This window comes from Hyperolius riggenbachi, chromosome 1 (genome assembly GCF_040937935.1).
Source record: "Hyperolius riggenbachi isolate aHypRig1 chromosome 1, aHypRig1.pri, whole genome shotgun sequence".
In the NCBI taxonomy this organism is placed as follows: domain Eukaryota; kingdom Metazoa; phylum Chordata; class Amphibia; order Anura; family Hyperoliidae; genus Hyperolius; species Hyperolius riggenbachi.
In genome coordinates, this window is record NC_090646.1 from 579,695,248 (window position 1) to 579,721,474 (window position 26,227).

General features: G+C 43.7%; 1 protein-coding gene across 2 annotated transcripts in view; it reads left to right on the top strand.

The window, feature by feature from the left end:
- The window catches only part of LOC137527564 (occludin-like), a 70,588-nt gene that overhangs the window by 13,939 nt on the left and 30,422 nt on the right, over positions 1-26,227 (top strand). For both annotated transcript variants that reach the window (XM_068248135.1, XM_068248142.1), the window contains exons 2-4: positions 927-1,004; positions 7,937-8,621; positions 14,697-14,858. In XM_068248135.1, the coding sequence (XP_068104236.1) occupies positions 955-1,004; positions 7,937-8,621; positions 14,697-14,858 (897 nt within the window). In that variant the 5' untranslated portion in view covers positions 927-954. The remainder of the gene's footprint in view (positions 1-926; positions 1,005-7,936; positions 8,622-14,696; positions 14,859-26,227) is intronic.

A 26,227-nucleotide genomic window follows, 5' to 3' on the forward strand; every position in this document is an offset into this window, starting at 1 on the left:
GCTAAACCAGGGGTCCCCAAACATTTTGGGTCGAGGGCCGGGTCAACATACTTCAGACTGCTGGGGGGCCGGAGTATACATAAAATGACATAGAAGTCTTTTGCGGGCCAGACAGTGAAGCATACCCAGGTGAAAACCTGCAGTCTAATTGGACAACAGTGTCACCTGATGTGGAATTTTATAGGAAACCAGTGAATTACTGCTTTCTGGCTTCATTCTTTATGTGGACTACCAATATTTAAAGATGTAGCTTTTTATGTGTGGGGGGCCACATTCGGCCCGCGGGCCTTAGTTTGAGGACCAGTGTGCTAAACTCTCTAAATACCTACAGGGTGCATTTCTTTGTATTTTCCTTCTGTCCTGTGCAAGAGTTCAGGTCCACTTTAAGCTAGGAGGAGACAGGTACATAAAAATAGGACAGTTAATTCCAATGATTATTTTTGACACGAGGCTTGATGTCAACAGGAAATGTATTTGATCCGAGAACAATATTTTTAAAGGGTGTCTAGATCTAAATGTTATCTCTTTTAATCCCTTTGCGGCAGCAGAGTGTAATTAGGAGGCGGGTAGAATTTTGACATCACAGGTAGCAGATGACGGGCTGTATTTTGTCCATTATCATAGTGCTGTGTTTATAAAACAGTTATTACAGTAGATAACTAGTTTGTCCAGGAAGGCCTGTCTGTAATGTATACCTCAGCCAGCTTCCTTTGTATAGTCAGTCCATTGTCTGCTGCAGCCTGCACTGCACACAGCAGAGCACAGGCCCTCATTACCGCATAATACTCCTTTGTCTAAAGCTGTTGCAGCTGGGGAATGTATTTAGTTCTGTGGTTGGAGAACTGTTATTTGTGTGTCTATAAAATTATTTATATTAAAAAATAAGATTAGCTGTTTAGAATGTAATGTGTTTTCTTTCCCATTAGGCTCTTTCACTGACCGCAGCCATCAGACATGTCTGGGAGACCATTCGAAAGTCCTCCTCCGTATCGACCAGATGAGTAGTATGTATCTAACTTTCTTCATGATTAAATAAACCTTTGATAAGTAGTGTAAACTGGGATCGGCCTGTCGCGCTAGAAAGAAGTGATCACAGGTGTGTTCTAGTTAAGATCTTGTATGGTAGGCAGGCAAACTGGATTAAAGAAGAAAGCCATCAGCTGAAGATTCCTTGTTGTGGGATGTTTGTAATTTGTAAATACATTTTTAGAGCCACTCTGCTGTGAGTCAAGATTGGCTTTTGATAATCACCCGTTACTCAGTGCAGGTGCTAGCCCTAAAGGCTGTGTACAGACTAACAAACCTGGGGAATAATTCCACGGTCACTGAGGCTTAGTTCCCACTTGTGCTGGACCACGTGTGGCCAGGAGCGGACTGTGTGGTGTCCACTGTGATGGTCCAGTTAGAGCCAGGGCAGATACGTTACCACCATAGGCTATATGGGAAATTCATCTGCTCTTCCAATATTAACGCGGAAGGCACAGAAGTGTGGCTCACTTACCGCAATGGATCCAATAAATCTGTTGCAGGCTTGACAAGTGAGAACGGCTCCTATATGCAAATTATGAACTGTTCACTGTTAGTTTTGCAATGAGCAGAGAACAGATAAAGAAAAAAAAAAAAGTCTGTCCTCAGCTCTAGTGGGAACTCAGCCTTATGGATTCTGGGAGAACATGGACCCTCACAGATGAGTAAAACACACTTATACTGATTATGAAAGAACATGGAGCATTCTGTTTAGTGGTTTTCTATTCAAAATTCCAGTTTTTCTGTTTTATTGGACAGTCTGTCCACTTGCTGCACTGTCCATGTAAGGAGGCTTTTACACTGCAAGTATTGCTGGTGGGATTTATCAAAGAAACGTCATTTTAATTGCTTGCCTAAATGCTTAGTCAAAATTCTCCAGCAGGACTGCAAGTCACAGCTCCATGAGTCAGCAGAGCCTTTATTTATTTCATTGCAAGCTGTGCTTCCCACTAGAACATTAACTGAAGCCAGCTGGAGAGAACTGGTTGGGGCCAAATTTCTGCAAAGGCCTTGTTGAGGTAGCTGCTGCCCAAGGGGGAAGGTTGTACATGAAAGGGGGGCTTCTGCTCAGGGAAGACCAGCTTGAAAAAGGAGAGGCTGCACATGGAAGGTGAGCGCTTCCCCTAAAGGGGGTATGCACATGGAATAGAGACAGAGATGGATTTGTACTCTTTACTGCCCAAGGCCACTCTCAGCTGCCACCCCTTCAGTATAGGTAGCCAATTGACCCCTCCCTCTAGAAAAGGCAGCCAGAAGACTCTTCCTCCCCCTCCAGCCTGATGATCCCTCCCACTCTCCAGTATAGGTAGCCTGATGACCCCCCCCAAGCCCCCAGTATAGCTTGCTGCCCTTGATCCAGTGGTGGCCTTGGCTTAAATCTGGCCCTGGATAGAGGCTGCTGTACCTGGAGGATGCACTTGGAGGGTTGGGATCTACATTGATTGGAAAAGGCTGATACACTTGGGGCTGAAAAAGGAAAAAGGAGGGGCTGCTTTCTCCCATTGAAGGCGGTAGCTAAACACAGAAAAAATACGCACAAGAATGTTGGCCCAAGAGAACAAAAGATGCATCTGTCCCTGGACACATGGAAGTTTTTACTTGTCATTATATAGGAGTCGACCTTAAAGGGACACTGTAGGGGGATCAGGGGAAAATGAGTTGAAGTTACCCGGGGCTTCTAATGGTCCCCCGCAGACATCCTGTGTTGGCGCAGCCACTCACCGATGCTTGGGCCCCGCCTCCAGTTCACTTCTGGAATTTCTGACTTTAAAGTCTGAAAACCACTGCGCCTGCGTTGCCATGTCCTCGCTTCCCCTGATGTCACCAGGAGCGCACGGCACAGGCACAGACCATACTGGGCCGGCGCAGTACGCTCCTGGTGCCATCAGCGGGAGTGAGGACACGGCATCGCAGGCGCAGTGGTTTTCAGACTTTAAAGTCTGAAATTCCAGAAGTGAACCAGACGTGGGGCCGGAGCATTGGGGAGTGGCTGCGTGGGCACAGGATGTCTGCGGGGGACCGTTAGAAGCCCCGGGTAACTTCAACTCATTTTCCCCTGACCCCCCCCCCCCCCCCCTACAGTGTCCCCTTTAAGCATACGTAAACCTCCAAACTTTGGACCCTTAAAATAGGTTAAAAAGAATGTTCCCGTGGGGGGTGGGGGATTACTATTACCATGTCCATAAGATTGTTTTGTTTTTAATTTCCATCCAAAATATTGATCTATCAACTTTTCCTTCTACAAGGACTGCCTCAATCTGGCAATGTCCCTGCCAAAGCACTGTTCTTTGCCTCTCAATGTCCTCCTCCCACAATTGCTGTACATGGCCTGGTTTTGTCCTCCTCTAACAAGCACTGGCCATGTCCTGGCTGTGTCATGCTCTCACAAGACCTATCCTGGGACTGGCTGTGTCACGCTCACACAAGCTCCGTCCTCAGCTTAGCAATGTCCCGTTTTCACAAGCACCACCCTGGGCCTGGCTGTGTCCCCCTTCTCACAAGCACCACCCTGGGCCTGGCTGTGTCCCCCTTCTCACAAGCACCACCCTGGGCCTGGCTGTGTCCCCCTTCTCACAAGCACCTCCCTCGGCCTGGCTGTCCCCCCCCCCCCCCTTCTCACAAGCACCGCCCTCGGCCTGGCTGTGTCCCCCTTCTCACAAGCACCGCCCTCGGCCTGGCTGTGTCCCCCTTCTCACAAGGGCTGTGCTGGCTCAACTGACAAGACATTCTGAAGAAAGGTGGAGTTATACTCTACATATGCTTCCTAGAAACCCTATTCTATTTGCTTGTGTTTCCTTTAAAGGAGACCTGTCAAATTGTTCTGCACAATTATACATCCCATTGGGAGATTAGTGCAGCTCCGCATTAGTGCGATACTACTATTGTCTGACACCACTGGGATTTAGGTTAACAACTTCTTGTTTTGTCAAAACCCAACAGTTTTCTCACCTTTCCCTCTTCATCTAAAACTATATTATTATTTTTTAAGGGATTTTGAAACCATCCCGTTCTTAGATTTGTTTTGGTTATTATTTTGCTGGTCTTGCCCTGTAAAATATTTTTAGTCAGAAAAGGCAACTATTTTGATATCATACGGTCAGCTGAGTCCTGTTTCCAGTTTTTTCAGTCCAACATAATGCGCAAATAACCATGACAAGTTGTTTACATGACAAGTACGTATACATAGTTACATAGTTATTTTGGTTGAAAAAAGACATACGTCCATCGAGTTCAACCAGTACAAAGTACAATTCCAGCCCGTCCCCCACATACCCCTGTTGAGCCAGAGGAAGGCGAAAAAACCCCACAAGGCATGGTCCAATTAGCCCCAAAAGGGAAAAATTCCTTCCTGACTCCAGATGGCAATCAGATAAAATCCCTGGATCAACATCATTAGGCATAACCTAGTAATTGTAGCCATGGATGTCTTTCAACGCAAGGAAAGCATCTAAGCCCCCTTTAAATGCAGGTATAGAGTTTGCCATAACGACTTCCTGTGGCAATGCATTCCACATCTTAATCACTCTTACTGTAAAGAACCCTTTCCTAAATAAATGGCTAAAACGTTTTTCCTCCATATGCCACCCAACTTGCTTAAATGCTGCACCGCATTCAAAAACAACAAAATTGTTCAATCAACCTGTAGACACGCGGCTAGCCTGCAAGATGGTTGGGCCGGTTGATCCACTAGATGGATTTGACAATCCACCTGTTATCAGTTGGTCGTCTTGTTGTTTGCCAGCTGTGCACACGCCCAACTGTCTTCCAACAAACCAAGTTTAGATGACAGTTGGGCAGATTGTTTGGACGTGTGTATGAGCCTTTTGGACTGGTTGAAAGTAGGTTAAGGCCTTTGCCATAAGCAGTTTTCAGGCGTTCCTCAAAAGCGATTCATCTGCAGTTCTGAGGTATGTCGTGTGGCATCTCAGTTGGTTCTGCTTCTGTAAACTTGAATAGCAAGTCCTCTAATGTTGTTTTTGAATGCTTTCTAAGTATGTGAGAACCATTTTTAAGGCGTTTTCTTCCTCCCGTTTCACTTTTTTTCCACTTTAATTTCACTTTTTTTCCACTTTAATAAAAACCTACAGTGTTTTTTTTTTTTTTGTTTTTTTTAGCCATTTGACAAATTCCTGCAAAAGCTCTTCAAACATCTGTCACTGCCTTGAACAAATGAGTGCAGAATAAAGATTCATACACACCTCCAATTTAGATTGGCCAACTTTACTACTTCCATGTAGCATGAGAGCTTATTCATCTGGCTGCTATATTTATTACCTTTTAACCACTTAACGACCAGCTAACGCCCATAGGCGTCAGCAGGTCTTAAGTGGGTTACCATGGATCGATCGATCGGGCGGCCTTTCCATGTCAGTTCACGGAGGGTGTCGCCGTGAACAGCCGGAGAGCCGCTGATCGCGGCTCGCCGGCAAAATGTAAACACGCGGGGAAGAAATCCCCGCTGTTTACATCATACGGCCGTAAGGCAGATTGGCGATCCCCGGCCTGTGATTGGCCGGGGATCGCCGGCATCTGATAGGCGGAAGCCTATCCTTCAATGCGCAGGACGGAAGTCCGTCCTACGCATTACGTAGGGAGAGGGAGGTAAGCAGCGTGAGGGCGGAAATGACTGCGGAGGGGGGCTTTGAGGAGCCCCCCCCCGCAATACGCAGATGGCCGGCGGCGATCAGACTCCCCGGCGAAGATCAGACTCTCGGCAGGACATCCCCCTAGTGGGGAAAAAAGGGGGGCAGTCTGATCGCCCTGCCTATTACCTGATCTGTGCTGCAGGCTAAAAAGCCCACGCAGCACAGATCTGCCAAAACTCGGCTGGTCCTTAAGTGGTTAAACCATAGCCGCTGCCTGGCAGTCCTGCTGGTCCCATTGTCTGTGGTAGTATCTGGATCACACACATGAAACAAGCATGTAGCTTGCAATTGAAGTCCGATGTTTAAGTTGCGTACACATGCTAGAATAAACTTGTCCGGGACAGCCAATAAAGGCTAGTGAAAAATCTTATGGACATCAGACCAAACCCCCCCCCCTCATCAACCTGCAGGAAGTCAGTTTGTCGTGCACTGTGCTGTTCGTCATTCCTCCTTCCCCCCCCCCCCCCCCCAACCTCCCTCCCCCTCCATAATCTGACACCTGCATCTATACAGATTTGGCCCCAACTGTTGCCTGAGGGATCAAGTCCCCGATCCCTGCCAGGCAATAGTCCTTGTACCTGTGTATGAGGCTTTTAGAATTCGGATCAGGATCCTTCTGATCCTCTCCTCTTTGTATTGCCAGGAAGGGGGGAAGGTTGATCTGTTGTAACTGTGTTGTAAAATGTATAAAGGTCACCTGACTTGCTGCCAGACTGAAGTACAGCAGCCTGTATCTTGCCCTGTGCTGCTGTCATTCCTCAGTGCTTACACCATAGTGACCTCCCCGCACAGGTTTCCATTTACAGGCTATTGTTTGCTGTGCTGCTGGTTTTTCCTGGAGGTTGGAAAACACAATCCCTTTATTATTCATAAATCTATTGTTTATTTATAATCCCTTTTCGTTTAAAAGAGCCCTGAAGGAAATACGTTGTGAAAAAAAACATACCAGTTGTGCAAATAAAATAGTTTATGAACCTGTTTGGAGGTAAAGTACACTTGTCACTCTATTGAGCAAGTTAAGAAAAGCTTGTAGTTGATGCAGTCTGACAAATTGCACCATGTTGCATGACAATTTGCTCTGTCCTGCTTCTTGAGAATGTGACTTCAAGCACTAGTGGTGGCTCATGTGGACATGCATTTCCAGGCCCAGTCTATTATCTTGCAAGACCAGCTTAGTGTACACTTTTTTTTTTTGTGTGTTATGATTGGCCAATCACTGACCAATTTTACCACCTCCATGTAGTATAAGGGCGAACAGATATATTGAATATGATCAGTAGATTGTGCGGGTAAACCCTCATACTACATGCAGGTGGTAAAACTGGTCAGTGATTGGCAGATCATAATGAAAAATGTGTACCAGGCTTTAGAGTGCATACACACATCCAATTTTGATTGGCCAGTCACAGGCCAATATTACCACCCGCATGTAGTATGAGGGCTAACAGATGGATTGTGGAAGTGTACTCTCCTACTACATGGAAGTAGTAAAATTGTCCAATTATTGGTTAATCAAAAGCTCCTTAACAAAAAATCTTCTCCAGATATTCATTGCAAGTGTTTTAACAAACTTTATTCTGCAGATCTCTCGCTGTGCTCAGATTGTGACCATGCAGGGCGCCTGGGATAACTTCTTGTCAGGGACTGATGACTGGGTTATGCCTGGTACACACCATGCAATTTCTCGCCAGAGACATGATCCAATAGATAATTTTCCAACAGGTCTGATCTGATTTCCGATCTTTTCTGATTAAATTTTCGATCACCTTTATACAAAAATAGGTAAAAAAAAAAACGATCGGAAATCAGATCTGAGCTATTGGACCATCTATCTGGCAAGAAATTGCATGGTGTGTAGCAGGCATTAGGGTATCTCAGCAAATCACACGGAGATGCATGTGATTTGTTTGATCAGCTGATAGATTTGTAAAGCTCTGATTTGCTGTGATCATATCCTGCTTTAGCACATGATCATGATTAACAAATCAGAGACTTGCATATCCATCACCTGACCAAACTGATCACATGCTTCTCCATGAGTTCTCCTAGACATGACCGTCACTACTGGACAGGATCTTTGAATCGGTCCTTTTCCAGGGAGGGCTTTTAGAAAAAAATACTGTAAATAAAGGAAACTTTGCAATAGTTGCTCTGCTTTGCTCTGTATCAGAATTGTGATAATAAAGAAAATATTTTGTTTGACGAAAATAAAATGGAAACTTAAATTTTTGTTTTCATTTATTTATTTATTTATTTTATTGCAGTCGACCGTCTAACTATGCTCCGAGCCGAGATATGTATGGAGGAGAGATGCGCTCCCAGCCAGCATACTCCTACTACCCAGACGATGAGGTCCCCCACATTCAGCACTTCTACAAGTGGAGTTCACCTCCCGGCATCATCAGGATTATGGCCATCCTGATTGTTGTCATGTGTGTTGGCATCTTTGCTTGCGTGGCTTCCACCTTGCCCTGGGACTTGGATATTACAGGACAGTCCATGGGCTATGGCTTTGGAGGATCTTCTGGCTATGGTAGTAGTGCCGGTGGCTATAGTGGCTATGGATTTGGTGGTTCTCAGATGGGCTTGGGCTTTGCTTATGGAGGAAATTATACTGACCCCAGAGCTGCCAAAGGATTCATCCTTGCCATGGCTGCCTTCTGCTTCATCCTTGCCATGGTGCTGTTTGTAATGACTGTAACAAGAACCCATACGTCCACCACCCGCCGCTTCTACCTCATAATCATTATTGTCAGTGCAATTATGGGAGGCTTGGTCTTCATTGCAACCATCGTGTATACCATAGGAGTGAATCCTGTAGCACAGGCATCCGGATCTGCTTTCTACACCCAGATTGTGTCCATATGCAACCAGTTCTATTCTCCAGTTACCACCGGGGTGTTTGTAAATCAGTATCTCTACCATTACTGTGTAGTGGAGCCACAAGAGGTAAGCAGTGATTATATCCATGTAGGAATGATGAACCACTGCGCTCAACTGTAGGTATAGCTATAAATATACCATCTCGCAAATGCAATGTCCCAATGGACACTGATGCTTCTAGTGAGATTTTTTTTTTTTTTTTTTAAATTAAGACGGTGTATATGGACACTGCATTTACTATTGTGGGTGGGGCTGCCGATACTGGTTGATTCAGTGGTATGACTTGGAGGCCTGTACGGGTCTAATTTTTCAGACCTGCAGGCCTCCAAACCAGCAACCCAACCCGCGACCTACTTTTTCCATTTTATTATAAAATATACATTGGTAGTCTCACTAGAAGGCTGTAAAGTTAAGGCTCGTACACGTCTGACTGAAGCCAACGACTGGTCCGTCGGCACCTCCCGCTGGGCGGGTTTTCAGCAGACAGTACAGTATGTGTTAAGTCTGTCGGCGGACTGATAAGGCTGTTCTGAACGATTTTTTTTTTTTTGTTACTTTTGACTAAATTCTCATGCTTGCTTGCTTTCACTACCTGCACCCCGATCCGACTCACAGGCTGCTACCTGCAACCCGACCCGCAATCCAATTATCAAAACTGGTACCCGACCCGCAATTTGGGTAAGCCGCGGATACCTGCCCCAATGCAGGTCTCTAGTATGGTTTTGTACCAACCACCTCCAAGGCCAATTGGTTTTTGTATAAAGGGGGCAGAGCTTAAAGGGAACCTAAACTGAGAAGGATATGGATTTTTCCTTTTAAAATAATACCAGTTTCCTGCTGATCATGTCTCTAATACTTTTAACCACAGCCCCTCAACAAGCATGCAGATCAGGTGCGCTGACTGAAGTCAGACTGGAGTAGCTGCATGCTTGTTTCAGGTGTGTGATTCAGCCACTACTGCGCCCAGAGATCAGCTGGACTGCCAGGCAACTGGTATTGTTTAAATGAAAACATCCGTATCCCTGTCAGTTAAGGTTCCCTTTAACTATCCAGACCTAACTTGTTGGCTGTTCATGATTAGGGATGGACAGTGAGATGCAAATCATTTTGAATGGATGCAGGATTATGCAAATGTTATGTGCAAATGTATGCAGCTTGAAAATGGGCCAATCAAATTTTACCTCCGCAGGATTTGATTGGTCGATTTTTCAAGCTGCATATATTTGCATACAAAATTTGCATAATGCTGCATCAACTGAAAATTTGCATCTCATTGACCATCCCTATTCATGATCACACTGCAAACAGCAGGTCATGCTGGGATTAGGGATGGTCAATGAGTTGCAAATACTTCTGAAATTATGCACATTTTTATGCAAATATATGCAGCTGAAAAAAAGCTCAATCAATTTAAACCTGGTTTTAAATTGATTGGTCCATCTTCAAAACTGCATACATTTGCGCACAAATGTGCATACATTTGCATCAACTTGGATGAATTTTGCATATCTGGTAGAACTTGATGGACGGTTTGTCTGTTTTACTACAGTATGCAAAGAGAGGATTGTATCCTATTAGCTATGGTAGTGTAGTGGAAAAGGTTTCTGACCAGGATGTTTTTAGGCAACCTTCTCACACTTCTCACTTGCGAAAAAGCTGTGCATGTTTGTAGACAAAAAATGCATGCATTTCTGGTCGCATTACAAAATATTTTAATGCAAAAATGTGCATGGTGCCATAAAAATATATATTATTATATAATTGTAATGCACAGAAATGCATTGGATGTGAATGGGCATGATCATGAACACAGCTGGCAGTTCTAATGCATTTCTGCAGTACAAAAAAAGAAAGAAAAATAGTAGTATGAATGGGGCCTAAGGCTTGCATATGTGGTGGACTGACCCCTTAACCTGCTGGGCGGTCTGGACGAGCTCAGCTCGTCCAGTACCGCCGGAGCCTGCCGCTCAGGCCCTGCTGGGCCGATTTGGCTCAAGTAAAAAGCAGCACACGCAGCCGGCACTTTGCCAGCCGCGTGTGCTGCCTGATCGCTGCCGCTCTGCGGCGATCCGCCGCGAGCAGCAGCGAAAGAGGGTCCCCCCGGCCGCCTGAGCCCAGCGTAGCCGGAACAAAAAGTTCCGGCCAGCGCTAAGGGCTGGATCGGAGGCGGCTGACGTCCATGACGTCACTCCGCTCGTCGAGGGAAGCAAAACAAGGAAGGCCGCTCATTGCGGCCTTCCTTGTTTATTCTGGGCGCCGGAGGCGATCGGAAGAACGCCTCCGGAGCGCCCTCTAGTGGGGTTTCATGCAGCCAACTTTCAGTTGGCTGCATGAAATAGTTTTTTTTTTTTTTTATTAAAAAAAAAACCCTCCCGCAGCCTCCCTGGCGATCTTAATAGAACGCCAGGCAGGTTGGAGCCGTGTTAACCTGCCATTTTACTTTTCAGTCACAATTGCATTTGGCTTGGGTTTCTTAAACAACATCTTGCCCATTAGTGTTGCAACCCAATGCATTAAATTAATGTTGTGAACCCAAAAACAAAGCAAAACTAAAAACTGATATTTTACAACAGCGAATAAAGGTGTTTATACAAATAATAAAAAAAAATTCTGTCACTGCCTAGGGATGGCGTGTGCTTGAAGTTTTGACTTGTACTAAACTTTTTTCATTGTACTGAATTTCTTTCTGCCAAGCAGATGACCTCAAGCTGTTCTTAAAGGGATACTGTAGGGGGGTCGGGGGAAAATGAGCTGAACTTACCCGGGGCTTCTAATGGTCCCCCGCAGACATCCTGTGTTGGCGCAGCCACTCACCGATGCTCCGGCCCCGCCTCCAGTTCACTTCTGGAATTTCTGACTTTAAAGTCAGAAAACCACTGCACCTGCACGCCCGTGTCCTCGCTCCCGCTGATGTCACCAGGAGTGCACTGCGCAGACACAGACCATACTGGGCCTGCGCTGTGCGCTCTTGATGACATCAGCGGGATCGAGGACACGGCAATGCAGGCGCAGTGGTTTTCTGACTTTAAAGTCTGAAATTCCAGAAGTGAACCGGAGGCGGGGCCGGAGCATCGGTGAGTGACTGCGCCAACACAGGATGTCTGCGGGGGACCGTTAGAAGCTCCGGGTAAGTTCAACTAATTTTCCCCTGCCCCCCTACAGTATCCCTTTAAAGTGAACCTCCGGACTAAAAATCTACTCGGCAGCACTGAAAAGGCTTGGTGTTTAAGATTCACAGCATCAGAACTTTGTTTTTCTTACCAAAGCCTAATTTTTAGCTGCATTTTTAGCTAAACTCCACCCACCAAAGAGACCTGCCCGGGCGGGTTTTCCCTCATGCTGTGCAAAGCATGATGGGATTACCTATGTTGTTGTTCATGTTGCCTAGCAACTGGGAGGGGTGATCAACACACAGGACAGTTGGAACTGTGTCTCATGCTCCCTGTTACCTCCTTTCAACCAAAAAGATGGCTGCCCTTATGAAATTAAATTATCATTGAGCACTGAGCTAAATCACCTGTTTCCCTCTTTAATAATCCTAGCCATGGCAGTGTGATATGTGACAGACCACACATTTTGTCTCAGGACATTTGCCCCCTCATCCAGTTACGTTCCCAGTTTGGCCTGTTCCTGCCCTAGTTGGAGGAGAGTGCCTGGAGGCTGATGAGCGCCTTCTCCTGCCCCTTGCTGGCTTTGTTTGCTTTTACAATCTCCGTGCCTGGGTGAAAGCTCATCCGTATTGATCAACCAGTTCTTCCAGTCTGCTGAGTATCTGAAATGGCCTGTTTAAGCCAGTCTCGCGCGCTGTACCCTTTTTTTTTTTTTATATAAAGATTTAGTTGATGATGGTCATCAAATTATCTTTAGACTTGAAGTGTTAAAGCTGTATTACGCTGACTTACCTTTTGCTCTCTGTTTCCTTGGTGGCATTTTCAGCTCTCCATGTGCTCTGCTTCATCAGCTGTGTAGTATCACTCTCAGCTGTTGCCTTACAGCCTATGGAATACTCAAGCAGCCCAGGGTGACTCAGATTTCCTTTTAAGCAATACCAGTTTCCGGGCAGTCCTGCTGATCTTCTGTTTCTTAGGGCCTGTTTCCGCTGGTCACATTGCAGTGCGATCCTTGCACCGCATACACCCGCAGGCACTTCCGGTTGTGCTGCGATACGGTGCGGCTCAATACGACCCCTATGGGACCTGGATGCAAACTGCAGCATGCTATCCATAAATTTAGCTGCACTGCATCGTATAGGGACCAGAAATTTGCGTCATTTGAAACAGTTCCCTTGAATAACACTGACTGCAGTTTAGAGGAAACGGGCCCTTCTACTTCTAACCATAGACCCTGAACAATCATATGCAGATCAGGTGTTTCTGACATTTTTGGCAGACCAGACAAGATTAGCTGCATGCTTGTTTCAGGTGTGTGATTCGGGCACTACTTCAGCTAAATAGACCAGCAGGGCTGCCAGGCAACTGGTATTTCTTAAAAAGAAACAAATATGGCAGCCGCCATATCCCTCTCGTTACAGTTGTCCTTTAACATCTGCCAAATGGTTTTATTTGCTTTACTCTATCAGAATTGATATTTTTTTTCCTACTTTAACATAATAATGAGAAGATAAAAGCATTCTGTAGTACTGTACATGGCTATTTAAAAATTGAATTCCTTGAATATGCAAAAGGGGAGAGTAAGTTAGTGAAAAAGTTGCAGGAAACCTAAAGGGGCCTATACACTGGTCTACTTCAACAATCAATTCTATGGAATCGATCAGAAATCAATTCTATCCGATCCATCAATTTGCGGCCAATTTCGATCGATTTGATCTGACAGGATGGAAAATCTAGGTCGATCTGCTGCTGGCACCAGATCAATGGCCCATAGAGTTGCACTGGATCTAATGGTGCATTAATGCATTTAGATAGATTTTCAATAGATTTCATTCTGAAATCTATAGGAAATCTGTTCCTAGTGTGTGGCACACATCAGATTCGACTTGAGGCATCTGACAAATATATCAGATGGTCGAATCTGCTGCAAATCTACAGTATACGTGTATAACCACCTTAAGGAAGGGTCTTATGATACAAACTTAAGATGGCCATACACTTATAGATTTTCTGCAACTTGATTTGATAAAATCGATTTCTGATCGATTCCATAGAATCGATCGATGGCTGAAATTGACCAGTGTATGGGCCCCTTAACAAACTAGAATTTTAGTTGTGTGACTACTGTACCTGCAAAACTGGTTTCTGCTACCCCCTTCCCATTATTCCTAGACTTTGCATTTAGTTGGGAAAAAAATCAAAAGTCGTGGGGGCCCCTTCCCCCAGTGTGTGGTACATGAGGCACGATAGACCAGAGCTGTGGCGGGACCTTTAGGAAGCCAGCCGTCTTACTCCTCACTTCAAACTACAGACTCTCAGGTTGCTGTAGTAGTGGAAGAGGTGTAACTCTGGGTGACTATTCTGCTTACTAAATTCAGGTACAAGGATTACAGCGGATCAGTTTATTTATTTATTTTTTTTTCTATTTATTTATTTTTTCATTAGGCCTAAAATAAAATGAGTGTACCAGCATGGATTCTTACCATATTCAGCTCCCTCTCACCTCTTTCCTCTCCCCCCAGGGATGCTTGCCATATTCAGCTCCTCTTCCCATTCTCCCCCCCCCCCCCCCCCCCCACGGATGCCTACCATCCTCAGCCCCCCTCCACCCCATGGATGTTTACCATGCTCTGCCCACTCTACTTACAATAGCATGGAGGCTGAACACCAGCTTTGATTCACCCCCATCCTGAAAGGCCTTGTGGTTGACACAGTAGAGGATAGTTCAGCAGCACTGGTCATATAAACATTGCAGAGAGATGATGATAGTATGTGATAAACATTGCAGAGAGATGATGATAGTATGTGATATCTTTTGTCTATTTACTATTTGGGTGGGGCACAAAACATTTTTTTTTTTTTTCTGTAGAGGAACTTGAACTTTTTGTGACGCACTATAGATGCATCCTGTAAGATTGTTCTGCTTATTGTTTGAACCCAGTCATCCTGCCTGCACGTGTCCTCATTTGTTATCTATGTAGAGCAGTAAGTCGTGTCCTAGAAAGTAATAAAGTAACGTTCCTCTTCCTAGGCTATTGCCATCGTCCTGGGCTTCCTCATCGTGGTGGCGTTTGCCATCATCATATTCTTTGCAGTGAAAACCAGGAGGAAGATACATGAATACGGGAAGATGAACATCCTCTGGAAGAAGGAGAAGATGGCAGAAGAGGGAGATCCTCAGGTGGAAGAATGGGTGAGTCACCACTATGAGGAGATTCTAGTATTTGCCAAATCCTATAGTCACCTAATAGTGCTAATCTGTATCACTGTTAGTAGTAGATAGGGCTGGACCAGGGCCAAAAGCCAGATACATACTTTAGTTTAATCTTTGTTCCGCTTTTCCACTGTTCTTTGGAAATCTTTCAAAGTACCCAATGGCTCCCTACACTGGACAGATTGGCTCCTGAATTTGTATATTTACTATTATATAAACTATTAAAGCGGATCTGAAGGCAGAACTTCTTCTGTGCGATAAAAAATAAGCAACAGCATAATAACCTTTAAAGAAAACCATTTATTACAGCTGATACAAATCCTGAAATACATCTGCACTGTTTCTACTTCCTGTTTTCATGGAAGCAGACCTATTGGTTAAGCTCATTTGAAAGCACAGGATGTTATCGGCTGTGGCAGTCAGCTGACATGGGAGAGATCAAGTTACAACTTGTGATTATACACAAATAAGGGGGAATTAAGACAAGCTACTCCACATACAGGGTGTAGTTCTCGGTTTTCCGTCTGTTCTGTGCAAGAGTTCAGAACCACTTTAACTACTGCCAAACTGTAGCTTAAGGGCGTGTAAACTATTGTTGCAGCTGCAGTACTTTATAAAGTTTATTAACTCTATCAATTGCTCAAAGTACAGGGTAATTAAATATTTTTTTGTTTGTTTGTTTTAAAGTGGACCTGAACTCAGAACTTCCTCTTTGCCCTAAATGATAAGAAACAGCATAATAACCTTTAAAGCAAAACATTTTTGTTACAGCTGATACAAATCCTGCATTAAATCTGCAGTCTACATCCTGCTTTCATGGATGCAAACATATGGTTAACATTCTGTGTTTACAAATTAGCGACTCTGCCAAAGGAACCAGCCAACATAGCTGAGAGATCAAATTACAGCTGTGATTAGTCACTTATGAGGGGGAGTTAGACAGGCTAAACTCTCTAAAAACATACAGGGTGCATTTCTCTGTTTTCCTTCTGTTTGTTCAGGTGCACTTTAAAGCGCTGTGAATGGTGGCCGAGTTCAATGTGTGTATTTACTTATTGAGAAACTTTTGCTTGAAGGAAAATGTTTGTTTTCGGGGGTATATAGATAGTTACCAATAAGGGCCCGTTGTCACTTGAGCGGGCTCAAGGCAAACCGCTAGCGTTTTTTTTAAACCGCTACAGCATGTAACACATGGCAGTGTTCTCACTGCCGCATTTGCGGTTAGCGTTAACCGCAAACGTGTTACATGCAGCGGTTTGCCAGCGATTAGTGTTTACCAATCGCGATTAGCATGCATAGCACCGCTAATCGCAATCGCTCCAAAAACACTTTTATTGACATTGCTATATTATAAAACAAACCCCTTTAGTCAGAGCACCTGATCATAATCTAATCATTCTGCTTCAGTGGCTTACAAGCAGGGCTGTGGAGTCGGGCAATTTTGGGTGCCTGGAGTCGGGAAAAAATGCACCGACTCCTAATGAATTTGTAACTGTAATTAAAATAGAAAATATGATAAAATGTTCTATTTCTCAGATAATAGTCATTAAAAATAATGTATATATACAGTAATAGCAGTGCTTAGTCCACAAACATGAAATAAGCCAATCAAAATTAGTTACTTGTGCTGCTTCAATAAAGCAGTCCTCGTACTTTTAAGGTCAGATATACATATCTGATTGTGACTGTACAGTATATATGATGTGTACACAGGAATCTCTTATATATACTAAATAACATCTATGCTGTAAGAATAGAGCCTGATGTGTAGCTGTGTCACTAATAGAGATGGTCAATGAGATGGAAATAATTCTGCATTGATGCTCATTTATGCAAATGTATGCACTCCCTTTGCTCATGAAATCAAATAATTTGATATGTTAAAATTTGGTTTGGTGACTACAAATTAAAGGGTAACTGAGACGGATGAAAAGTAAAGTCTTATACATACCAGTGTTCTCCCCAGAATTTTTTTCCAGCCGGGTGGCATGAAATAGCAGCCGGGTGGCATGAAAAAGTAGCCGGGTGGGGCGAGTTGAAAATGCAGGGCAACTGTGCTTACAGCATAGGAATAGGTGAGGAGGTGAGCCGATGACAGCCGGGTGGTCACAAAATCTAGCCGGGTGGAGCACCCGGCTAAAAGAGCCTGGGGAGAACACTGCATACCTGGGGCTTCCTCCAGCCCCCTTCAGGCTAATCAGTCCCTCGCTGTCCTCCACCACCCGGATCTTCTGCTATGAGTCCTGGTAATTCAGCCAGTCAGCGCTGTCCGGCCGCATGCCGCTCCCACAGCCAGGAACATTCTGCACCTGCGCAATAGTGCTGCACAGGTGTAGTATGCTCCTGGCGGCGGAGTGTGTGCATGCGCACTATGCCCGACTGGCTCATGTACCTGGACTCATAGCAGAAGATCCAGGTGGTGGAGGAGGACAACGAGGGACTGATTATCCTGAAGGCGGCTGGAGGAAGCTCCAGGTATGTATAAAACTTTAATTTCATCTGTCTCAGGTGTACTTTGTTACACAGTAGTACTATACTCTACATATGCACTCCCCACAGAGCTGCAGGGAATCCACTGAGAATGATGTGCACATTGAACACAGAGGTGTTGTCTGTTTACAATCTCCTCATTCCCCTGCAGAGTACCTGCACATCATTCTTACATGTACCCACACTTACATTGCCTAGGGCCTGATAGATGTTCTTTGTTCCGGTTTGTACCTTTTACAAGTACTCTTACCAAGGACTAGTTTTAGTCTAAAGGGAATAAATATAGTAGTCTACATGTCCTTCTCACTTCAGTTGTCTTGTAAAATCCCTAAGCGTTGGCAGTTAAGAGACGAATTTCATGTTACATACTTTTAATCAACAAAATTGTAATATGCAAATTAGAGGAGTCTGAGTCGAGGAGTCTGAGTCGGTGGAATCCTAAACTGAGGAGTCGGAGTCGGTGGATTTTTGGACCGACTCCACAGCCCTGCTTACAGGTATTAGAAACAGAAGATCAGCAGGACAACAATGAAATCAGCATTTGTTTTAAATGTACATAAATATGGCAGCATCCATAGCACACCTGAAGAAGGCCATATCCTGTAACGCGTAGTGTGCTGACATGCATTACACTGAACACAAGTTCAAGCCAGTGATGTGCCTCCTTCCAGAGGCATAAGGACAGGGGAGCAGCCCCAGTGACCGCAACTGGGCCCTGAGCTGTAAGTGGGCCCCAACTACTACTACTTCACTCCCTCTGATAAAGGGATCCATCCTTCAGATCAGGTGTTGTGGCTGAGTGTTAAGATTATAATGTCCACACTTGTTTTATGCCCCCAGCAAGAGGGGGCCCGCCTGGCTGTGGAGGTCACTAGGGGTTGGCAAGTGAAAGGGTGTGAACAATGGGGGGGCCCCACCAAAGTTTTGCTAGGGGGGCCTGATTTATAGGTACGCCACTGTCTCCTTCTGTGAACCACTTTCCCTGCAGGGTCACGTTAATTCCTGGTCTTTTAGTGTCCACCTCTGTGGCTCACGTGGCCTGTTTAGTGATTGGGTTTCTGTACTGGAGCTGGCCTATAAAATGTGACATCTTTTTATTCCCTTTATTCCGGTTTATGTTTTTGTTTAAACCAAGACATGTTTAGTATGCAAAAACATCACAGTACAGTTCAAATACCCGTACATACAAACATGCCTGAAAATTTATTGAAATAAAGCAAAGCCTAATTTAAGGTGTGCCTATTGAGTAGTGTTGGCATCAAAATGGCTTAATGTAACTGTGAACAAAGTGAGACAGGAAAAAGTCAGGGGTATCATTACATGTAAAGAGGCCCATACACTCAGCCTATTTATTTATTTTTATCGATCAAAATCGATCGGTCGATTGCAAATTGATTGACCAATCGACTGATTTGCGGCCGATTTTGATCGATTTTAATCGATCTGACATGCTGGAAAATCTAGGTCGATCTGTTGAGATTGCTTATCTTGCATTGGCCCTAATGGAAATCTGATGGCAAGAAAAAGCCATCAGATTGATTTTTTTAAACTTTTATTCGATCGTTTTGGTTGAATAAACGGGAAAATTGAAATTTTTTATTGTACCGCGTATAGGCATACCTGTATATAGGTATAGTGTACCAGAGATGACATGTGACATGGGGAAATAGACATGTGCATGTACAGTGTCAAGCAGACACACTTATGCTGTGCTCTTTTTTAGATGGATATTATATAATTTTTTTTTTCTTAAAGTGGATCCAAATTAAAAATACAAGATTTCAGAAATAAAATCCATTTTCTAAATTCTAATAAATTGCAGCCTTTTTTCAGTTGCATGATGACAAATCTAAAATATTTTACATTTATTGGAGAAACCCCTCCCTTCCTTTCATATTGCCGGGACAGAATCCGGCAGACTGGTGGAATAGCAAAGGAGGAATTGCTAATGGCTGCCACCTGTATAACCCTAGTTATGAAAAGAGAAGGGTGAAAAGCATGCACTGAAATGCTCATAGGCTTGAAGTAGTGTTTATTTATCTTTGTATGTGTCAGAGTGGTACAACTAAATATTTTTAATTAAAAATGTTTGGTTTGGGTCCACTTTAACTAAACTCGCAGTTTTCAGTATAAATTGCCGTGTTGGCACTCTGTGATAAATAGGGTGGATTTTGGGTTGCAGTTTGGGCACTCAGCCTCCAAAAGGTTCGCCATCACTAGAGTGACTAGACTAAGAACATTTTCTCCTGGATGGGGGCTTTAAATTGGCAGGATTAGACGCAGCACATATAGGGTTTGATTCACTAAGACAAATAGCATGCGTTATCAGAGATAACATGCCTTATCAGAGTAGCATAGCGAACGTATGCCTGCTAATTGGCAATGACGAGAGCTCCACTTGTCCTGCCCTCAGCCCCCGTGGGTTTGTGGAACTACTCTGATAAGGCATGTTAACTTTGATAAGGCATGCTATTTGTCTTTGTGAATCAAGCCCATAGTGTTCTATTGTAAGGAGCTGGTCTGTATCTGATGGAGTCTAAAAAAACTCAAATTGGGCAAAGGTTGGACAACAGAGGAGACTTCATTATGGCAAAGGTAATTACTGTCTGCTTCAGAAATGCTAAGCTAAGACAGCAAATAAGTGAGCCCACATATTACATTCTCTTTTTCTAAAGACACATGTCTGAGAAATCTGCTGACTTGCTTGCAGCAAGGTGTGCGGCCCGCTATCCGTCTGCCAGGGCTCGAGGTCAACATTCCATCTCTGCGATGAGAGGCCGATACGTGTGATTCAGCTGCTCAGGGATGGTGATGATGTAAGACATTCTCATGACAGAGACTTGTTTGTAATGAGAGGTTGCAGTTTCTGGGAGGGACTTGTAGTTTCATTACATTGTGAGCTTGTTTATTCTGGCTCTGCGGAGAGGACTATAGCAGCTTCTGTGCTGTCTCTGCTGTCAAGTCTCACCTTCCACAAGAGGACTTGCACTCCACCGAAAGGGAGTCACCGTTATAACAATGAAACATACAATACAAACCCACTGCAGGGAGCCTTTGTGATCTAGGAGCTGAGTTTACACATACATGTGACCACTTTTATATACACACGTGTGCGCGCACACACACACCCCAACCATGTACTGGTCACTACAATAATACAGCTGAATACCGTCATAAATATAACATTATAAAAGTGGCAATCAAATTAAGGAAAAAAAAATAAATGCTAATCTCACAGAAGGGCCTTAAATCTTAGCAATGAGACCCCTTGTTGCCGTGTGTAATAGTTTGACATGGCAGACAAGGGCTTCTTTAACCTGAGTTTAATCCGTGTTTTCTCCAAATCACACGCTTCTAGAGCCAGGCCAACAGTTGGCAAACTGAGATGTAAAGGCGTGCCTAGGCTGGAGGTAATGGAAAAACATTTTATTGGATAGAGAATAGAGTTGTTTCATGTCATTGAAGGACAGAAGACTCTCATGCCCATGTGCTGTATTGCCTAAATTCCTTGTTATGCCCAAAGTAACCGGGTCAGGGATCTTCTGAAAGTGAGCCAGACTGGTGTATCCCATAATGGAGTGTGAGGTGATAGGTTGTCTATTCCATACACTCCTAAAGGCATCTGTCCACACTTTTCATACTGTCTTCATTGGGGTCATGAAACGTTCAGCATTGGAGGTCTATCTCTCATATTTTTTTCAAGTTAGGATTTGCAGATGGATGGAGCTCCTGGGTGATGAGATTGCCCAGCCTCATCTCAGCCAAGGAAATATACGCTATTTTATCCAGTTACCCATACCTCCCAACTTTTTGAGATGAGAAAGAGGGACACTTAAGCCACACCCCTGATCATGCCCCCGTCACACCCCTAGTCACGCATACCATAAAGATTTCATAAGAAAAATGTTTTATAATTCAAGCTACACTGATCCTTTCTATCCTGATTCATTTTCCTTCATATTAACATTTTAAAATTAGTAATTTATCAATTTAAAGGATGGGAATAAAGTTTAGAGTCAATCACACTCATTTTAAGTAGATATATATATATATATATATATATATATATATATATATATATATATATATATATATATATATATATATATATATATATATATATATATATATATATATATATTCCTTAAAGAGGGACAAATAAGGTGAAAAGAGGGACTGTCCCTCCAAAAGAGGGACAGTTGGGAGCTATGCAGTTACCATCGTTAACAAGGATTAAATGGAGGTTTCATGCACAAGGGTAACGTTGTCGATAGGACTGAAGCTGTGGATGGATTTGAAATCCTAATGTAGTAATGTGAGTCTTATTCCCTGACAGATTGCCTGAGAGTCCGCACTGTATGTTAGGGGGTGATATACAGAGCCGGTGTAATGTCTGATTGCGCTGCCCGGAAGCTCCCTTCCACACTGAGTAGCACGTATGCTCAGTATGAAGTTAATTATGCTGCTGATGGTAAAATAATAAATATCTCCGCTTCCACACATCATACACTCCTTACATTTTCAGGATAGGGGGAGGATACCCCGAAATACCTCTATGCCAAATTGCAGCCCCCGAGCCCCGCTGGTTCAGGAGATGGGTTTCTCTAATCTATCTCGGGAGCCAGTGGGTCTCTGGGGGGGGGGGGGGGGGGGGAGGGGGTGCAATTTGGCATAGAGGTAGTTCGGGGGGTCCCCTCCCTACCCTAAAAATTTGGGGAGTGTAGGATGTGAGGAAGTGGAGATATTTAGTATTTTACCACCAGCAGCATAATTAAATAGGAACTGTGGCCGCACAGTCTCCTACTGCGCATGCGGGGCAGCGCAAACTATCAGGCAGCGTAATCAGACACAACACCGACATCCAGGCATAGAGATGGGTGTTGCAATTTCCAAGAGGCCCAGGCTGCTTGAGATTCTTATTTTTATTTTTATTTATTTTGGTTTTTTTTGGGGATACAGTTGAGTTTGTTGTTAAATGGTAGAAATGCAAGCAGCCTGCTGTGATAAGGAAAGACATATCATGCAGGCCTTATCTATTTGGAGAAACCTTAAACCATCTGAGCCAGGAATATCCTTTACACATTTTTAGGAACACATTGTACTTGATGAGTGGCTGCAGTAATTCAGCGATCTGTTATTACTCACAGGGAGGTTCTACCTCTGATGCCAATGGGCTAATGCCAGGAACCATTATAGGATACAGGATATTGTACAAGGAATTGTTTGCAAAGATAGAACAGCATACCTTCCTGGACAAAGAACATACACATGGGTGCACATAAAAAACATATTACAACTTACATTTCACAGTGCAGTGTAGATAGCTAGTTACAATACTAGCTGAACTGGGCGGAGGGGGGATGAGTTGAGGGCCTTGACAGGTTGGGGAAAGAAAGAGCTACAGTGTCTGGAGGTCCTGGTGACCCAATAGCGGTTGCTGGGGTGGGAAAAATCTTTTGCAATCCAAGGTGCCCTGGATTGCAGTGGGGCAAGAGGTCTAGACATGGGAGCTGATGCAGAATTGGCTTTTTTTCTGTATCTCCGGGTCTTTAGTTGTGTTTTGGTGTACTTGCAAAATGCCCCATCACCATGTAGTTCATACAAGGGTTGCTACACAACCATTTACTTTCTGTATTGCCCTCATTTGGTTGTGTAACCTGTGCAAACTCTATTTGTCCAGCTCTATGGATGAGTGCTTTTTAAAACCTGAATTAGAATAGAGGACTGCAGTATTCCATTTTCTGGGTCCACAAATGATCTGTCTAGGTCAGTGATGGCTAACCTTGGCACTCCAGCTGTGACAAAACTACAAATACCATCATGCCTCCCTGAGTTATGCTTAGAGCTGTCAGAGTATTGCAATGCCTCATGGGACTTGTAATTCCACCACAGCTGGAGTGCCAAGGTTAGCCATCACTGGTCTAGGTTGCAAAAGTGCATATATAGGTCTTTAAAGGACCTCTGTCACGAAAATCATAACATTTAAAATGCATGTTAACCTATACAAATAAGTAGTATGTTTCTTCCTGAGTTAAATGAGCTATAAATTACTTTTCTCCTATTTTGCTGTCACTTACAGTAAGTAGAAATCTGACATTACCGACAGATTTTGGACTAGCCCATCTTCTCATAGGGGTTTTCTTGAATTATAAAAAGCATTAAGTAAATGGCTGTTGCTCCATCAAACTGCCAAAAAGGTGTGCAGAGTAGAAATCCTTTTCAGGGAATGTCTTTATGAAGAATAAAGGCCATGCTGAGAACTACCCTTGAAGAGATGGGCTAAGCCAAAACCTGTCGGCAATATCAGATTTCTACTGCCTACTGTAAGTGACAGCAACATAGGGGAAAGGTAATGTATGGCTCATTTTACTCTGGAGGAAATGTACTTATTTGCATGTGTTAAATTTTAAGATTTTTCGAGACAGTTCCTCTTTAAAAACTGAGTTCAGTTTTACAGTTGTGCCGATTTCCTTCACGACCTGCCAAACGAAACCTGAAAATACCATCTCTTGTGAGCAACTTTCTGTGAGATGCAATTATTAGGCGTAAGGTTAAATTAAGGTTCAATGATAACTGACTGTTATGGGCCTTTTACTCCGCATGCGTTCTGATCTGATTTTTCAGGACGCATGAGTTTTTCCAATTGCACAAGATTTTCTACTAAAGCAAAATGTTTTTCTTTCCCCAAACGCAGTACATCCTACTTCTTCTTCTCCCCCCCCCCCTTTTTTTTTTTCTCCTCTGCACACTGTGTTCAAGTAGAAAATTGCTTAACAAAAGTGTTATATGATTACAATCCTCTACCCTCTCCCCCCCCCATCCCCCAAAGTTTTATTGCAATTCCAAGAAACTAATTAAACCATAGTTCCATTGTGAATAATGAACTATTGCATGAAAATCTGAAGAGCCCTCCTTATTTTCAGTCAAATGTGATAATTGGGGCGTATATACTCTGGCTTGGTCGTTCTTAAAAGCAAACTACCACTGTACGTTAGACAAATATAACTTTTTTTTTTTTCCTTAAGAAAAATAAGATTTGTATTGAATTCTGTCAATGTGTGGCTAGCAGTGGCTGGATGGTGTACTGGTTAAGGGCTCTGCCTCTGACGCAGGAGACCAGGGTTTAAATCTCGGCTCTGCCAGTTCAGTAAGCCAGCACCTATTCAGTAGGAGACCTTTAGGCAAGTCTCCCTAACACTGCTACTGCCTATAGAGCGTGTCCTAGTGGCTGCAGCTCTGGCGCTTTGAGTCCGCCAGGAGAAAAGTGCGATATAAATGTTCTTTGTCTTGTCTAAAGATTCATAGTTGCTATCCACTTTGTATTTTACTGTGTTTCAGTCCCTTTGGCGTTTGCCACACCTCAAAATTGTATTCTCTGTAATTGGTTAAGAAAACAAAATCCTTCGTAATATCTGCTGCTGCTCTGCATGCTTGGAAACTTCAGTGTACAGAGCTCCGCCCAGAGTCCCATGTCATAAAATAAAGTGATTTGGATTCTCCAAGTGTAAAAATAAAGTTCTTATTTTTTAGAATTCTTATCTTCAGTGCGAAGTGCTGTTTAATTTAAAAAAAAAATATATTTTTATAAAATGCTCCCCAAATGACAGGACCTCTGCTGGTTTTTATAAACCCTCAGTAAATTCAGCTGTGATTCATGTTATCACTGCTGTTTGAGGTATTTTTAAAGCCACAGTAAATGAAAGTGTGGTGATAAAGGAAACCATTTATTTGCATTGCTCAGTGCTTCCTGCAGTGTTAGGGCTGGAACCCACAAGAGCGGTTTTTTGAACATTTTGGCAGCGCTGCGATACGCTACCGTTTTGCCAAAACGCTCAGCTGATGTTAATGGATGGAGCAACTTCCACAGGAGCGTTTGCGTTTCCCAGAAACGCAAACGCAGGACCTGCAGCATTTTGGGAGCGTTAGCGCTTCAATGTAAAGTATTGAAACGCTCAGCAAAACCTAAACTGAGCGGTTTTGCTAGCGTTTTGCGGTTCAGCACACTGTAACAAAATTAAAAATAATTCACAGGACCAATCAGGATAAAAACGCAAAACGCTACACAACCGCTGAGCAAAAAAAATACACTGTTAAAAAACGTGACCGAAAACGCGCATGAATCCGCTTGCAAACCGCTCAGACAAAACGCTAGCGGTTGCGTTTGCGGATTTCAGTGGGTTCCAGGCCTTATGGTGGCGGTACTCTAAAGATTAGTAGTAACTACTAAAGGTGATGCTTTCTCCCATTGGCTCCCATATCTTCATCTTCAGGATAGTGATACTTATACACTTCATCTAGCTATAATGCTTCTCACTTCTTTATAACTGTGGAAACCCTTTTGAGGCCCGGAACCCACTAGGAGCGCTTTTCTAAACGCTTTGTGATTTTGAAAAACTCTTGCTAATGTAATGCTATGGGTGTGATCCCACTTAAGCAATGATTTTTTTTTTTATAAAAAAAACCCATAGCATTGCATTAGCAAGAGCTTTTTCCAATCACTAGTGCTTAGAAAAGGCTGCTAGTGGGTTTGAGCCCTTACACTTATAGCTGTACAAAAATGTCTAATCGATTCAGAGGCATATCTAGGATTTTCAGCACCCGGGGACAAACACAGGTTTTGCGCCCCTTCCCTCCTCTGGACAAAATGGGCACAGCCACTCATCAGAATGTAGTCATGGGAGGAGTCAAATATACATATGCTGTTATAGATAGCCATATGTACCACCTTTCTGCCCTGTTTGCCAAATGTGCCCCATTCCCCTATTCAGACACTAGATGTGCCCCCATTTAAATAGCCAAGTGTGCCCACCTTCCACGGTTTAGATAGCCAGATGCGCTTTTCTGCTGGTGCTAACCTT